This window comes from Palaemon carinicauda, chromosome 4, assembly GCF_036898095.1.
Source record: "Palaemon carinicauda isolate YSFRI2023 chromosome 4, ASM3689809v2, whole genome shotgun sequence".
NCBI classification, from domain to species: Eukaryota; Metazoa; Arthropoda; class Malacostraca; order Decapoda; family Palaemonidae; genus Palaemon; species Palaemon carinicauda.
In genome coordinates, this window is record NC_090728.1 from 168,641,310 (window position 1) to 168,659,225 (window position 17,916).

Here is a 17,916-nt window from a genome sequence, read left to right on the forward strand (position 1 = left end):
CCTGAAAAAATGGTCGTAAAGTGAACAGTCATAAGTCACATAGGACGTAAGTTGACGACTACCTGTATATGCTAGGATATGAAATAATTTATATAACTAACACAATAATTATGGAGTGTATTTACTCCTTTATTATGTTAGAAATAAGTAGACAATAGTAAAAATAATTTACCTGTGCAGTGAGCTGATTGGTTAGAAATGATTTCACACTTTGGTCAATTTTTATTTCTTTTTCGTAAGTGTAAATTGAGATTTTGATATTTCAGTGATTTATAATGAGATGGAGTACTATGATTTATATATTTTGAATTGTTATACCTTTTATTCAATAATGAAGTTTTTTATTTAGTGCTTTAAAGGGTGGTATCAACAACAGGAAATTAAGACTTTCCTTATTGTATAGGTACAGCGAGTGCAGGAAGTTATGAAATAAAGAATTTTATATTTTAATATTTTATAATAGGTGTTTGCACAGTTAATTTGGATTATTTTTTATGAACTAAAATGACTCCTGTTTATTTCTTATGTAATCTGTCTCTTTCCCTCTTTCTTTCACGCTTGTGATGTTTATTGATGGTTTCAGTAAAACTACAATATTCCGAAATTCCTTATTTGAAAATAACATGTTACTCTTATGTATATTTATACAGTACTAAAGTACTATTTAAAAGACAATATGTAAAGTTATTAAAATTATTTTTCTATTTTTATATTTCAGGTGTTACTAAAGGCACCACTGCCATTATGGGTTACCTCAACTAGTGCCCGAGGAGCAACACTCCGGCTCCTGTCACAGTGTACTCAGTATTTTAATCTCAGGTAAGTTTTTACTTTATATTAATAATAAAAGTTGCATACAATTTTAATTTCTAAAATCTAATGGAATATCTTGTTGTATTTCAAACATTGATAATTTCATAAGCTACCTATGGTTATTTTTATTACTTAGGTCAAAACTGCTCTCAAGACTTAGTAGTGGTGAACAGGAACTCCTTGGCATAAGTGCTCTACAAATGCTTGAGGATGAAACCGGTTGGTTGACCAACTTCACAGCTACAAGAGAAGCATGTCGGGAACGACCCGAGTCTGGCATTGCATCTTTACGTCATGCTGACAATATTTTGTTAGCTGGACATTTAACATTAATCTCTGCTCTATTGACCTGTGAAGGGGTCAATAAGGAAGAAAATGGTAGGTTTTCTACCTCGGTTTGTCTTCTAGTTATTACATCTGTAAGTTCATGATATTTATTCATACACTTTTCAAGTTTGTAATTAAATTTGATTAATGTGTATTTTCATTTGTAAAATAGTTGATGTATCCTAAATTATTGATGCAGTTTCTATATTATTAGTAATAAATCTTAATGTCTATTTTCTAATTTTCTAAATACGTAGGTGCTACTCTGATTCCCCTTCTCATAACTGAGTATTTGTTTCCTGCATCAAAACTGGTGCTGGAAACCAGTCCAGAACAAGATTCTCTTAGTGCTAGCAGAAATTACTGGGCAAAATGTACTGGAAGAGAATCAAGAATTGCAGCGTATGAGCTTCTTGTACATTTGGTGACAAACTCGGAGCAGAATATGACCACCCTCAGCAGTCAACTCGTCTCTCTGCATCATACATTTAATCCCAACTTCCTTAAGGAATATGAGGTTTGTGTTTAAACCTTAAAGAACAACTGAAATTTATATTTTTTTAGTAAATAGAGATGAAAACATTTGTCACTTTTTGATAGCTTTCTTATGTTCCTGTTAACATTTTTAATTTTAATGTTGATTTCTCACGTATATTCCTATGAACCTCCCCTGATGTTCATATTGCTTCTTTAAAAGCTCGGTTTATCAACATTTACCCATAAAGGTTAACATATTTCCCATCATTCCTTTCAATAGACACATGCATCTAGAAAAGGGATACACTTGCAATTAATAGCAAGAAGCGAAGTAATATCACACTAGGGGTCATTGGTATTTAAGTCTCTCTGTTGCATCTTTTGTACAAATTATCGCCTCTCTAAGCTTCAGATTTTGATATATCTCTGTGTGTTTTAATATGTCTTCCTCTGGATTGGTTAGCTATTATTGCGTAGAAAAAGGTATACTTTATGATTTAAAATTCAAATACCCGTTGTGAGGAGTGTGAGTGCCTCACTATTCCTTTCGTGAAAAAATATTTGTTCCTTCTTGTATAAAAACTTTTTGACCCTTAAATAGGAATATATTTTCAGTGCGAGCTGAAACTGTTTTGTGGAAATCGTTAACTAAGTAGAGAAGCCCCATCCCTTCACCTGTTGGACGTACTATTGCGCCCTTAATCAGATTTTTACATTTTCCTGCTTCTTCATTATACCAACAAAATTCAATCTTGGGTCCCAATAGGAAACAGGCAAAACTTTACGAGTTACCACCAGATTGTTGTGAGACTTCCCCTCTCCCTAGAGGAGGAGGAGTCTAGAGACACCATTAGTTCTTGAGCACCTGGCTGTCGACCAGCACCTGTACAGACAATAAATCCTGAGATGGGGTATTCACATTCATCAAGTTCTTGTATCTCATCCGACAGATCGATGACCTTGGAGGCAATGAAAGCATTTATGGCGAGATGACCTCCATCGATCATCGCTTTGGTACTCCTCAGTACTCAAGGTCTTCTTTTGAGCAGCCCTACTTAGAGCTTGTTCAGGGAGCTTTAGATAGCACAGATTCCCAGGTCTCTGGTCCAGGGAACTCGGAACACTTGAGCAAGAACTTGCCTCCAGCACTCTCCCATCAAAAGAGATTTTACATTCCAAAGGAGTCCAGCCCTTCTCCACTTTCAATAGATGCTACTGTGACGATCTTGACTCCAGGGAATTCACTCGAGAGACTCGGGATGGGGATGGTCAGAATTACGCTGACTGGTACCCAGACTTTCTGATGCTCCTAGTCGAGGTACCAAGGGAACTACCCTTGTGGTCCAACCTGCTTTGCCAGTCCCGCCTGCAAAGGTACCACAACTCGGTGGCATCTCTGTCATTTCATGGGTGGAGACTATCCAGAATCTCCTCTGAGGAAAAGGCTTTTCGTGAGGTACTGCACAGTTGTTTGGATATTGCGAAGATCCTCTGCAGATGTCTACCAAGCAAAGTTGGTCATTTTCTGCGATTGGTTTTGTAGGAGTACTTCTGTTGTAGCCTCTCTGTAACTGATAGCGAACTTTCTTGTCTACCGTCCCTAGGAGAAGCTCTTCTGAGTTTCAGCCGTGAAAGGTTATTGCTCAGCCTTGAGCCAAGTCTTTAGAATGAACGGCTTAGACCTTTAACCTTTTTATGAGCTCTCTATGCTCATGAGGAGCTTCAAGCAGTCTTGTTCTCCTAGGGACATCACTCGAGTTCTCGAGTTCCTCAAGAGTTCCATGTACGAACCTTTGAGGCATGCATCAAATAAAGTCATTAAACTGAAGACGATCTTCCTCTTTGCTCTGACCTCGGCGACATGAGCAAGTGAACTTCATGGAATTTCTTATATCCTCAGTCATACTGAAGGATGGAAGGTTTCGTTCTCCTTCGTCCTTAATTTATTGCGAAGACCCTGAACCCAACCATTCTCAACCCCAGGCTCGAATCTTCCATCTCCTTAGTTAAGGATGTAATCACTAATCTAGATGATTTGCTTCTTTGTCCTGTGAGGGTGCTATGGAGATACCAGAAGCGGAAGTCTTTCAGACTGTAACATTAAAATTATATCCTGAATGCAGGCAGTTTCAAGATCTTCAGGAACACCGTATCCTTCTTGCTTTGAGAAACCATCAAGCGTGCTAATCCTCCGTTGTTTAAGGATCCACATGAATCCACTCATGGTAATAAAGTCGGAGATTTTGGGTCAACTGTAAGCCTTCAGGAAGAACAGGTCAGTGGCTCAAGTTTTGAAGAGTAGAGTCTGGAAACACCAGACCACTTTCATGGCCCCCTATCTCTTGGAGTATACACGCAAGTTCTTGGACACATTTTCTCTGGTACCAGTGGTAGCTGCTCAGGAGGTTGTGTAGCAAACCTAGCTTCCTCACAGGACAAGAAACGTTTTGTCTAAAGATAGCAACCATGACGACATAAGTCTGGGATGAGAGGCAATTTTTTTTTTCTCCTGATACAGCAGTGATGCTGTTATTTGTTGGATTAATCATTGATACAAGTAAGCTACCATACCAAGCAACTTGTCTATTATGGTAAAGTTTCCCCCACCCTTCTTACGAGGGGGAGGATGTACACAATGTGTACAACATATTTTTTTGAATTTATCATACATTTTAAGTATATAGGTTCCAATGTGACCACTTTTCTATCGACAGAAACCTAGCCTATCACCCAGGAAACTTTTCTAAGGCACCTCTACAGGTCTGAGTGTTCTGACATCCTGGAATTTTAAACCAGCCAGCCTGGTTATAGGAACTTCCTCCTTCCTAAGGATAAGTCTCATGTTAAATGATGAGGGTGTATTCTTGTAGGTACAAATCACAAATTTTAAATGTAATTTGTATTATTCCTGATTATACAAATCCTAGTCCTGTAAAAGTTACACTTCCTGCCTCAGCTACCCTGCAAGTTTTAGATGAAGGTGAAAGTGGCTACTCAGTATGCTGAGGGGCTGGACTTCTCTGCCACCTGCCATTAACTACCAACACCTCATTATATCATTATAAATTTTAATTACTGAGTTCCAGATAGGCTACCCTGATATTATAAGTAGGAAAAATTCAAATTACTTTAAAAATTTGTGATAGCTGAGAGTAATTTGTATTTATTGTATTCCTAGTTTGGTATTGACTTTTATAAGACCCTCATGGGTATTTATTACTGAATTTTTTTCAGTCTAGTTTTTGTAGATATTGGGAGAAACTTGCTAGCTTTCAGCTGTAACCAATAAGCTTCTGATAAAGGAAGTGAGTTTCAGTTAATTGATGTAAGCATTTAGGCTAGGGTATTAGATTGACTATTCTTTTTACTATCTTACTGCCATGAGTGTGGAAGTCAGCCATATGAATCTTAGGTGTGATTCATAGAAATAAACAGAATTTTAATATAGTAATAAAATTAGTTAATATTATACTCAGGTTAATATCATTCCCCTCCTCCCTGCTGACTATTGATGTCAGGAGGTGGTTGAATATTTTTTTACTTTGAGACTGAAATGGCATATATATATATTTGGCATACCCAAGCACTTATTGCTATACACTAACTTATAAACACAATACTCAACTAAAGAGGCATGGGTATTACTGTGAAAGAAAATTGAAAATTATATACTGTATTTAGGATAAACATCTACATTCTGCAAGCTTAAAGAAGGAAGCCATATGAACCTCAGTTGAGTATAGTCATATTTAATTTTGTTTTTTAAATTTTTCATGAATGTTATCTTACCTAGGAAATTCAAGTCCAAACAATATTTTTATAAGCCTTGTCTGAAGAACTTATTCCAAAATGAGATAAGAAAAGTTAAATTTAATGTAGTTGGGTTGCAAAACTGTAGGTAAGAAAAAGGGAATGGATAATTATTTAAAGGCAGAAAGTAATGGATATAGGATCAAGGTTGCTATATGAAGCACACCAAGCATATATCTTAAAAATTGGTGGAGATGCTTTAATAAGTTTCAGGCATCATAAAAAACATTTCTGCCAAGAAAAAAATTAGCTTGTGATACTTTGACTGCATTTAGTATTAAGCATTAATGTTGGCAGTTGCAGAGGTGCTGCAAATTTTTTCATAAAAAATTCTAGTCTTAAGCAAACTTTTTGCATCTTATAACCAATTTAAGGAGTGAAGAGGGATAAATATCATAACTTCTTTTAGGAATAATTATCTATTTCAGGTGAAAGCACTGGTTATGGGAAATAATTGTAGTGTAAAATAATTGTCCTAAGTTTATGTAACAGAAATTATTCAAAATTATTTATTTCCATCAGTATGCACCTGCAGTTGATGGAAGATGTGCCAGCGGATATGTTGGACTAAAAAATGGAGGTGCAACATGTTACATGAATTCCGTCCTTCAGCAGTTGTTCATGGTGCAAGGAGTACCAGAAGACATTCTGGGTATCACTAGTGATGAGGAAAATGAAGACAGGTCAGAATTGTCCTTGCATATGTAAAGAATTTTAGCAGTTTCCAAGCACTATGAAGTTCATTTAGGTTCCTTTTATCAATAAATACCCACTTTTAGTGATTACTTTGCTGTGTAGTGTAGGCAGAACACATGCTTTGATTTTTCAGTGAGTGACTAGTTTCAGGAATTACCTTAATAGTGATTTCTTCTAGGAATTATACAGAATATGTTTTCCCATTAATGATGAAATTCTGTATTCCTGAAATTTTTCAAAATTTTCTCTCTTTACATGTAAGAATAAACATTGGTGCAATGTTCCAGCCATAGTTATGTGTCAGTGAAGATGTGTTTTTACTAATTTTATTCTTTCTTATGTGTTGGTTGATGAACAGATTCAAGTAAATCTGGATAAAAATTTCATTTGATAACTATTCTTAGGTGATTAAGAGTTTGTTGTTATAAATGATATTTTTACAAGAATTTTTATGGAACATATTTCATTAGTTGTATAGTCAAATATTTTCTCATTTTGATAAGATTGAATTGAAGGATTGTTAGATTTGTAGGGCCATTCACAATTAACCTCTAAATACTAAGTAACATGTAGGATTGTGAGTGCATTGATATAAGCTGTAGTTTGTGTTTATAGCAAATTTTGTTTAATGTTTTTCAGTTTGTTTTACCAACTTCAAACAGTATTTGGCCATTTAATGGAATCACAGTTGCAGTACTATGTACCAGACCAGTTTTGGAAATGTTTCAGAATGGACGGTCAACCTGTCAATGTTCGAGAACAACAAGGTTAGTATGCTGCTCTTGGATGTTTAAGATTATTTTCATGTTTAATTCAAGGTTAAGAGAAAATAGTAAGTGTATATTAGATTTCTGTTAAAACATTGATGGCTAAGTGTTTTTGTTTCATGTATCGTATAAGAAAAATTTCTGTTTTATCTTCTAGATGTATTTAATTTTTTGTCTTATCTTCTAGATGCATTTGAGTTTTATACAAGGCTAACAGAACAAGTTGATGATTATCTCAAAAGCAAAGGTCAGGAGAGTGTCTTTGCAAGAAGATTTGAAGGTGTTTACTCTATCCAGAGAATATGTCAAGATTGCCCCCATAGGTCAGTTTGTTATGTGCCTTTTTCTTCCATTTCAGTTCAGAATTTATTTTACGTTAAAGCATTTAAGACTTTTAAGGATATTCAAGATATGTTTATAAGAAACCTTATATGAATGTGAATGGGTTATTCGTCATAAAGAACAAATATATAAATGAGTAGATAGATCTAATGTTATGTGGATATTCTCAGAAGGGTTTGAGGTAGGTTTTGATGTTGTTAATGATGAATTTTATGATTAAAAAGAAAATTTTGATTTAATATATCATAGGATTAATGTTGAGGATATAACTCGGAACGTAAATAGTCAGCAAAAGTGTAAATGAAGATGATTATGATTTCAAATAACTTGTCAAATGCCACAAAAAAGATTAATTTTCAGGTAAGTAGACATTATTTTCAAGACATAATAGATTGTTCCTAATTTTGATTATCATCACCTTTTCTAAATATGATACCCATTTACTGTATACTGTATTGTGTTAATGACACAATCCCCATACTCAAATCCCCATTAGTGTTTACTGATTATGGAATACAAAGCTTCTCAGGAAACAAACCAGTTTTGTAAACCCATTCATATATATTTTCCCTGCAGAATGGTTTGCAACATGATTAACATTCTGGATTGTTAAAAACATGGTACCCATGATGAATTATATCAGATCACTGCACATTAAAGGAAAGGAAAATGTCAATTAACTAGCTAAAGCTGCAGTTACTATGATTAGATCAAACATATCTGTCACTCTCAATCTACTGACGAATCCTTATAAGTAATTTTGTCAGAATCATCATTTTGTTCTTATCCTGTCATCACATTTCTAAGTAGCTGCACTACATTAGATGTAGCCTAATACACTACAGGTACTTAATTGTTTTTTTGGCAACTTTGGTTCTTTAGCCTTACAGAATTTTTTATTTGGCCAAAATATGAGAGTTCACCTTTTACTAGCTAGTTATATACATCTCATTATACCTCTTAATTCTCAAATTATTAATCTTCTTTATAACTTGAGAATAGTGGATTGTTAGAAACTTGAAAAATATTCAAATTAATAAGATGATTGAATGAAATACCTGGATGATAGAAAATTAAGACACCATAAACATATTTCAAAGCCAGTAGAAGACATCTCTGACTGGGCAAAAGCTATCTAACACTTGTTGATGAAATACTATAGACTTGACTTGCGCATCATTATGGTAGACAGATGATCAGCTTGCATTCAGTGAGTAAACTGGAGTTGTGAACATACACTGCTATCATACCGTACTTTAATATAATAGGACGATTATGGCTATTCAAAGGAGGGATAAAGAAAAACTTTAATTTTCATGATATAGTTGACAGTGAGCTTTGGGTAGGAAGCCAAATGAACATCAGGTGAGATTCATAGAAATTATATGAAGTTAAAACCTGTGTGTTCATTTGTTTGCTGATATCTCATGCTGGATGTTTTGCTGTTACATGATTAGTGTGTTTTCTGTTATTGACATTGTACTGAATGAGATTGTTTAATCATTTGTCATACAATATATGTATAGATGTTAGCTGTACACTCCTATTTTTATGAAATTGTAAAATGTAATGTAGGTCTTACCGTGATTGACTTTGTATACCTTTTTAGTTTATTCTTTAGACTTTTTTTAGCATGTACTACACTTTATATAAATACTACCAACAAATAAATTTTAAATGAGCTTTCTTTTATCAAAATAGTATCTCCATATTGTTTCTGAGAAAACCTTCACAAAGTGAGTCTAAAGCCCTAATTGTAGGTCATTAGTAGCTTTATTTTCATTCATGTCACCGTATTAAATTTTCCCAACCACCCACCCCCCCAAAAAAAAAACAAGATAACTACCAGAAAGGTAATTTATTAATTTACCTCAGAATACCAAAAAGTTTATTTAAATGATTTTTGGGGTGGGTAATTTTTTATTAAGCCTTTCCTGCAATATGTTGTTGAATGGTAGAATTTGTATTATTTACGTATACCTGTATATACTGTTGCATTTATTACCTCTGCCAAAGAAGTTGGAAGGAGATTATCTTTTACCCCCTGTTTGTGTGTTTGTTTGTTAATGAACAGCTTCCTGCCCACAATTTTAAGTGTAGAGTAATGAAACTTGCAGGGGTTAACTGTTATGTAAAAAGCTGGACATAATTAAATTTTGGAAGGTCAAGGTCACGGTCAAGCAAAATGTCCAATTCACGTAATCAGCCATAAGGTTGGACATCGTTGTCACAAGACTTTAAACTTGGTTGATATTTGAGTGTATGAAAATCCACGTCAATTAATACATGTTAAGGTCGAAGGTCAAGATCAAGTCCAAGGTGAAGGTCAAGCAAATGGTCAAATTCTGATCATCAACCATACGGTCACAATTTTAATTGTAAAGTAATGAAACTTGCAGGAATTTTAAACTGTTATGTAAAGAGCTGGAAATTATTAAAATTTGGAAGGTCAAATCTCAAGGTCAAGGACGAGTAAAACGTCCATATCACGTAATCAGCCATAAGTTTGGACATCCTTGTCACACAGATTAGGTTCATATTACAGTGTATGAAAATCCATGCCAATTAATACATGTTAAGGTTAAAGGTCAAGGTTGAGCAAAATGTCGAGAAATAAGCTGCTGCAGTGGAGGTCTGCGCTCTACTGAGTGCCCCTCTAGTTTCCTATTTTGTTCAATGTTACTTTATTTTCTTAGTCTTGGTACTGTGTTAAAATACTGGCTTCAAAGACACCTTGTACTACTATACAGTAGATTATTCGCATTGAAGTTGGTTTTTCCCCCAGTTGATGAAAACTTCATGAAATTAACTAACTTGTGATAGCAATATTTAAAGCTGACTTGCAACCTTAGGGACTTTGAGGATAAAAATACACCAAAGTGTTACTAAGAACCCTTCATTTAATATATTAAACTCAGATTTTTTCTTTACCTTTCAAAATATAGGTTTTAAATTATAAACACAGATGACCTGTTAATAAAATAAAAGTAAATTTCTGCTGATGTTTTTGGAATAATGAAAGAAACTACAAAATTGTCAAATTTGCGCTTGAAAGCTATTTTCCACCAGAGTGATAGCTTAATTCTTGGGAGAGAAAGAGAGAGTTAGAGTTGTCTTATGACAAAGTTTATTCATAAAAAACTACAATAATTATTCCCACACATATACAAACCATCGTCCTTTAGGTAGGGAACATGTTATAGCTTGAAAGAAAGCTGAACAGCTATTGAATCGTTTTAACGAGCAGTTAAGCGACAGGTGGAAGTGAGGGCGACGAGCCCCACCACCTTACCTTTCAAAGTTTCTTTTCTTATGTTTTCAGCCTCTTCAAGTACAGACATACTAATGTTTTCTCAAGCAAACTTTTCATTTTCTTTTCCCTTCAGGTGGTGAATAGTGGTCGTTGATTGTTGAGGCCGACGAGCCCCACCAGCTTACCTTTCAATGTTTCTTCTCTTATGTATTCAGCCAATTAAAGTACAGATGTACTAATGTATTCTCAAGCAACCTTTTCATTTTCTTTTTCCTTCAGGAGGTGAATAATGGTCATTGATTAAACTGGCTATAGATTCATACTTTTTCTGTGATCTTGATAAGGGTATGATTGTTGTCAATCATCCTCGTGCACCAATTCCAGGTCATAGCCTTCTTGCGGTAGCAGGCACATCCTTTGCTTCTTCCTTCCACTTATCGGGTCATCTTTTTTCGCTGCTCCTGTGCTTACTTCCTTGGCTACCCCATAGATTGTGTGGTAGGAGCAAGGAGCCCTTGGACCTACATCAGGATGTTTTCAGGTTCTGGTTGTATGTAGGTACTAGGGTTCCTCCTGTGTTTGCCGTACCCCATCAGAAGTTTGAGGCTCTTCTCCATTTGTGCTACCGCTGACAACGAGTGTGACTTAAGGAGGTTTTTGCCTCCATAGATTTTTCAGGTATGCTCCCTAGTGCCAGTATCCCCTTGGTGAAGGGCGTGTCAGTGTTACCCAGTATCAGTGTTCCCGTGATATCCACAGTGGTTCCCCCACCTAAGAGACCCAAGGGCCAAAGGGCATTTTTATGAATACTTACCTGGCAGTTATATATATATAGCTGATATCTCTAAATCAGCTATATATATATAACTGCCAGGTAAGTATTCATAAAACTTTGTTTTATCATAAAAACTCCATTTTTATGAATAGTACTTACCTGGCAGTTATATATATATAGCTGATTTAGAGATATCAGCTATATATATATAACTGCCAGGTAAGTATTCATAAAACTTTGTTTTATCATAAAAACTCCATGTTTCCAGTGCATTTCCTTGACCCTGTCACCCCCTGCCCCTCCCCCTTGCTTCACCCCAACTCTTGTACTTGGTGGTCTGGGGCTTTTGCTCTGCTGTAAGTGTGACATTCCTCCCGGTGACAGTGTTCTCCAGTTTTGTGGTTCCTGTCGGAGCAATCCTTGTGGCTTTTCCCTTGGGGAAGCATTCTCTGGGTTTCTCAGTCTATGACTCCTCTGATTGCAGAGCCTGGGGTGATGAAGAAATTGAGGAAAAAAGTTGAGGAGGGCTTTTCAGCTGGGGTTGTCGGAAAGGGTTCCTTTGAATACCACCTCTCTTGGGAGGGGTGTGCAGCGCCAGACTAGCTCTTGACTCATGAGGAGGAAGCCACGACCCTGTTTCGGTCCCCTTGGGTCAGGGTCATAGCCTCCAGCCTCTGTCCCATGGGACTGGGCTTATATCCCCAACTACCTCGGTAGCCAAGGGGAACTTTTTTGGCTCCGTGCTTAGGCCCCCAGGGCCGATGCACCCATGATTAGGAACCCCAGAACTGATGCACAGGGCTTTGGCCATGACTGTGGGTCGCTGCTTCGAGTCTTGGCTCTGCTGGGGCCATGGCTTGGTTTCTGGGCTACCTCAGTAGCCAAGTGGGACAAGTGTTGTCTACCATATCTGTCCCTCAGGGCCATTGTGCGGGGCCTGATCTATGACCCTGGTTGTGGCCTGGGCCGTGGTCCTCGGTAGCTAGCGCGAGTCACTGGTTACCTCAGTAGCCAAGCAGGATAGGTGTTATGACCTCATGTTTCCACCCCCAAGGCTGTTGTGCTTGGCTGGGGCTCTAGTCCCAGACTACCCTGGTAGGCAACATTTCCAGTGGGATGTTGAGGATAGGTTTTTCCTGCTAGATCTGTAGGGCCTCCAGAATTCTAAGCCTCCTGCCATTAGGATAATTGAGGCCCTATTGATCCAGCAGGAGAAACCTATCCTCAACAACACGCAGGAAGTGTTGAAGTGTTCCCCTACTTACCTGCCAAAGGAGCAACTCCTCCCTGTCTACAATCAGCCATACCAATCAAAACAATACCGACAACGACAACACCGATGAGCAGAACAGCAGCTTGCCTGTAATGGAGCCTCTCCCAGTGAGCGCTACTGCCAATTGGAGAGAAGATTTTTCTAACCAAGAATCTTACACGTGATTCACTTCACTACGACCCGATCACTCGGCCCAGAGCACGCATCCTGGCATTGCTACTACCTTGGCCTGTGGGCCATTCACAGCCAGTGAGAATTTTACGCCCAGAATGAGACCTACCTGGATTCATATAAATACAGCCACGAAGAGCCCACCCCTGAAAACGACAAAGAAAGATAGATCACCGAATTTTGAACACCCGGGGAGTTTTGACATAAACCTTTGTTCAAATGTACTCTTTTGAAGTAAAGAATTCACCCATTTACTGAATGATAACAATATTATTATTATTATTATTGTTGTTGTTGGTGTTGTTATGTTAATAAGTTTTCTAAAGACCATTGAGCCAAGTCCAAGAATTTAGTAATGTTCTAGGATTTGTTCTTAAATGAAAGTAAGGTAAAATTCAATGCTGAGTGGAAAGAAAGCAGACAGAACAGAGGAAAAGTAAAAAGCAGAAACCAATGCAAGTGGGAACTGAAAGGTCAATCCAAAGAATGTTTAGTAGTCTACAGTGTATAACACATGGCACACTGGTAGTGGTACCTCACCTGCATCTGTACTATAAAAGAAGATAAGGTTATTGATGGTACTATTATTATTTCAAAATAGTTTGACAAGACCACGGATTTGCACCTTAATAGTATTATAGTGTTCCCCTGGAAAATTTGTTTGTAAATGTGAGGTTAGAATCTGAGCAATGTTAAGTTTAAGAAGGTGATCACCGCATCTGAAATGGTTGGTGAAAGCAATGCATCTTGGACTAAAGTTCTCTAAAGATAACTTTTAAAAAGATCTACAGTGGCCATTTGTGGGTATTTAAATTTAATTAGATTTTTCATTGGTAACTATTTGTTGTAACATACCCATAGTTGTTAAAATTATTTCATTATTAAAGAAAAGTTGTTACATTAACACTAAAATGTTGGATTCAACTTAGATTTTTCTGTTTTTTATAGGCTTTATATTTTCTCTATTGCATTTACTGTAGCGTAATGATAAAGTAGAAAAGTGTAATTCCTTGAATTATATCTAATACTTAATTATTTTGAATATTGTTTCCTCAGGTATGAGCGTGAAGAACCCTTCTTAGCTCTGAATTTGACTGTCACAAAATGCCATGACCTGCAAGATTCTTTAGACCAGTTTGTTAAAGGGGAACTCTTGGAAGGTGATAATGCATATTATTGTGAAAAGTGCAATCAAAAGGTAAGTTTTAATGTTTGTTTACATTTATAGATAATTCTAAGCTCAACTGTACTAGCCTCCTGGCTAGTTCAGTGGTGACGCATTTGCCAAACATTCATATGGCGGCAGATCGATCCCTACCAAATTTTTTAGACTTTGTAGTTTTTTATGATAGTGGAAGTTTTAATTAGAACTTTTTTTGTAATTTAAAGATGTATTGAGTAAAATTATAAAAGGATTAACAATAAGCTAAATACACTCTTATTTGGATTTTATTTGTATCATAAAACTACAAAATTTTAAATAAAATGATTGATAATAAGCTAAATACACTCTTATTTGGATTTTATTTGTCTCATAAAACTCCAAAATTTTCAATATTTAACTTAGCCGGTGATTATATAAGCTGCAACTCTGTTGCTCGACAGAAAACTCTACGTTAAAAATCCGCCAGCGATCGCTATGTAGGTAGGGGGTGTACTTCAACAGCGCCATCTGTCGTGCAGGTACTCAGTACTCAATGTAAACAAAGAACTCAATTTTCTCTCTGTCGGGCTACCGGCAAGACCTACTAATTCGCTGTTGCTAACTGGATTTGTTTTCACAACTATTGGTGAAGTACACTATTCTAGTTTTGAGCTTTCGCTATGCAGGTGTTTTATCTTCATCTCAAAACTTGAACTCGTTTTGGATAGATTTAATTATGGTGACAAAGAGAGTATGGACTTTCTTTCACTTTTAAATGGCCGACCCTTCCCTTAGACGGGAGTGTGTTTAGGCTTTTAGTAATTATCTTATCACGTTATAGATTTTCCTCTATATATTTTATATCTCTCCGCCTTTATTAGGCCTCTTCGATTAACTTTCCATTTTTTATAAACATATAAAATAAATTTTAATGCTTTGTTTATATAGACCTTTCCTGAGAGTAGGCGGTCCTAACTTGGAAACCGAAGTTAATCAACATTGAGCCCTTTATATCGTCTTTAGCTTTTAAAGGATTTAAAACTTTTTAAATGTAATATTTTATGAAAGAATTTCTTTGATAGTCTTCGTACTGTTTTCAAAGATGAACTAACATTTAGTTTTTTTATGCTACGCATTTGTTGACGTTCAGGACGTTCAACATGCGCTCTATCGTTACGATAGAGAGAGAGTGTATCACGGTTTCACTTTGCAGTAAGAGTAAATCGATTCTGACGTTTTGTTCATTCTTTCTTAGCTTAAATGTTTTAAATTCTAATTTAAAGGAACTTTTTATTTGAAAAACCTTTCAGTTTTTTCCTTTAGTCAAATAACATGGTTTTTTGACGATATATAATTGGACTCTTCTCTTAGGTGCGAAATCAAGAGAGAAAGAGAGAGAGAGATAGAGACGGAGGGAGAGAGAGGAGAGAAAACGTTCCGTTCAAGCGGGTAACGTTGTTCTCGTGTTACTCTCGTCCCTAGTCTCTGTACGGGGAGGAAGGATAAAACGTTTTTAGGTTTTTATTCTCGTCCCCAGGCTATGTGCGGTGAGAGATTGAAAACGTAGTTATATGAACTAGTGTTTAGTCTCTTTCCCAGCCACTGATTTTTCTTTTTATCTTAAAATATGTTTTCTGTTTTTTGCTGGTATTATGAGCTTGTAATATACGACTAATTTCGCAATTACTACCTTTTAATGAAGGGTAGAATTGCGTGTTTCAGGTAGAAATAAGTGCAAAACAGAAAATCGAAGTGATAAAGTGATATGCGCAAAGTGTTACAGTGTTGCGTCCGAGGCGCAAAGTGTTACAGTGTTGCGTCCGAGGGTTCGTCTGTTCGTGCCTGTCGTTCACCTAGTCCGGGACCTCTTGCAAGCTCCCAAGCCCAGGGGAGAAGTAATGTCAAAAGACTTATGGGTTCGAGAGGCCTTGACCAACGAACAGACGTTTTCCCTCTATGGTATCGGGTGTTTCTTACCAAGATCTCCCCTACCATAAGACGAGAGAGACGTTGTTTCTCCTCGCCATCCGTAGGCTTTTCGCATAAGAAACCTGTCACAAGGTTTCGAAGCCCTTAAGCTAAAGTCAGTCCTTTCAGGACAGGTCCAGCGTCCTGGTTACAGCCATTAGGACAGCTCTGACCCTATGCAGTCATCGGATAACTGCTCGCCGCCTAACAAAAGCGTAACACAGACTCCGAAAGTCTTTTTTTGTAGGCAAAGTGTTGCGGTCACAGACGTTACCCTCGTCTATTACCACAACCATTTCCGTTGATCCTTAAGGGGTTGTATGGCAAAACATGCAGTATATGCTTGCCTCCCTAATGGAAGACTATTCTGCCGATTAGTCCGTTGAGTCTAGCCGTTTATCTCATCGATATCCTGGCTTTCAGCCAACCTAACGTTCCTTTGTGCTTACTGTTGACGTTGGCGTAGCTTAGTCACGTCAGTCAGGTTGTTTAGAACCACACTCGATGCGGTCTCGTGTGGTTTTTCAGCCGCATTTGGACGTTAGGCCACTGGCTGATGCTCCTGTTGACGTTCTAGACGTTCACTAACTTTCGGAGTTGACTTGTTTTGACGCTGTGCGTCAACCTCCGCATTCTAGAGTTGTTTTGACTGCTCAGTCTAGGCAGTCAAAGCAGTCTCGAGTGGACGCTGTACGTCCTCACGCACCTGTTGTGGTTGACAGTTCAGTTGTTGACAGTTCACAGACTGTCAAGCAGTTACATGACGTTGCGTTCTGGTCCGCCACTAATGCACCAGTGAGAGACTCAGCTTTTATCGGACAAGGTTCCTGTAGATGAGGAAGTTGCTGTTCTCCCTCCTACTGATATTCCCTTGAGGACTCTGTCAGATGGAGAGGAGCCTTAAGCTGCTTAGCCTCCTATGGACTTTAATTAAATGATGATGATTTTTTTTAAGGATCTTCGTCCGGATCTTGTAACTGCTGCTCCTCGTTCGCTTAAACGTCAGAGCTTACACTAGGCCTAGCTACTTCGAAGCCGTTGTTTTTAAGCTAGTGCTCTCTCGCTCTCCTAGAGAGCGTTACGTTGGCTAGGCGACTGGTTTTTCACCAGGAGGAGTTTGGGGGATACAGCCTTTGCTTTCCCTTCCTTTAAACTGGTTTATAGAGCGAGAGTCTGATATGACACGAGAGAAGTTCTCGGCTTGGGAGTTCATGCCTCTGCCCAGATAGACTTCTCAATTCTGGTAGACTCTCCCTGGCGCCTAGCCAGGAGACGCTCCAAGTTGTTTACAGGTCAACTTCTCAGCTGTTGTCGAGCCTTTGAAGTTTTGCTGTACTATTATGTCACGCATAACAAGGCTTTCAGGGATGGTAAACGGTTCCGCCTCAGTCGCTAACCCCGTCTGTTGCCACACCTGCTCCCGTAGACCCTAATGGGCTTTGCTGCAAGACATGCAGTCCAAGCTTGCGTCCTTGATAGAGGACTTAAATGCGGAGAAGAACCTTCTGGCCAACAACCTTCCAACCGGTCGGTTGTGCGCCCTGTTGACGCTGAGGTAACCTACTCGCGTCTGCCAGTTGAGGTGGTTCCTCCACCGATGCGACCCAGTGTGGGTTGCCAGCCGCACGTTGACGTTAAGCGACGCTCGGAGGTGGTTGTTGACGTTCAGGACGTTCAACAACCAGCAGAGGTGACTTGTTGTGACGCAGTGCGTCAACCTCAGCAACCCGGTAGGGTGTTGACTGCACAACCCAGACGGTCTAGACAGTTTCGGGTTGACGCTGTGCTTCCTCGCGCACCCATGGTTGTTGACAGTTCACAGACTGTGCAGCAGTTCCATGATATTGCGTCCGGCTCCGTCACGCATCCACCAGTGCGACCGGATTCAGCGAGTCAGACGTTGCCCACTCCGTTGCCGTTTCCTCATCAGTTTCGGATGTGGAACCCTCTGATGAGGACGTTGCTGAACAAGACGATCAGCCCCCAGCCCTGCTATCCATCCAGAAGATGCTGAAGAAGGAACGCTGCTCAGTCAGGCTGTGGATGAGTCTGGTAGGGACGCTGTCATCTGTGGATCAATTTGTGTCACTAGGAAGACTA

The 17,916-nt window shown here is 38.1% G+C and overlaps 1 protein-coding gene across 1 annotated transcript in view; it reads left to right on the forward strand.

Moving 5' to 3' along the window:
• Positions 1–17,916, forward strand: part of LOC137640180 (ubiquitin carboxyl-terminal hydrolase 24-like) — a 160,502-nt gene that overhangs the window by 76,648 nt on the left and 65,938 nt on the right. Inside the window, 7 exon segments of the mRNA XM_068372705.1 lie at positions 719–819; positions 950–1,191; positions 1,398–1,657; positions 5,950–6,110; positions 6,763–6,890; positions 7,078–7,213; positions 13,761–13,902. Coding sequence (XP_068228806.1) covers positions 719–819; positions 950–1,191; positions 1,398–1,657; positions 5,950–6,110; positions 6,763–6,890; positions 7,078–7,213; positions 13,761–13,902 — 1,170 coding nt within the window.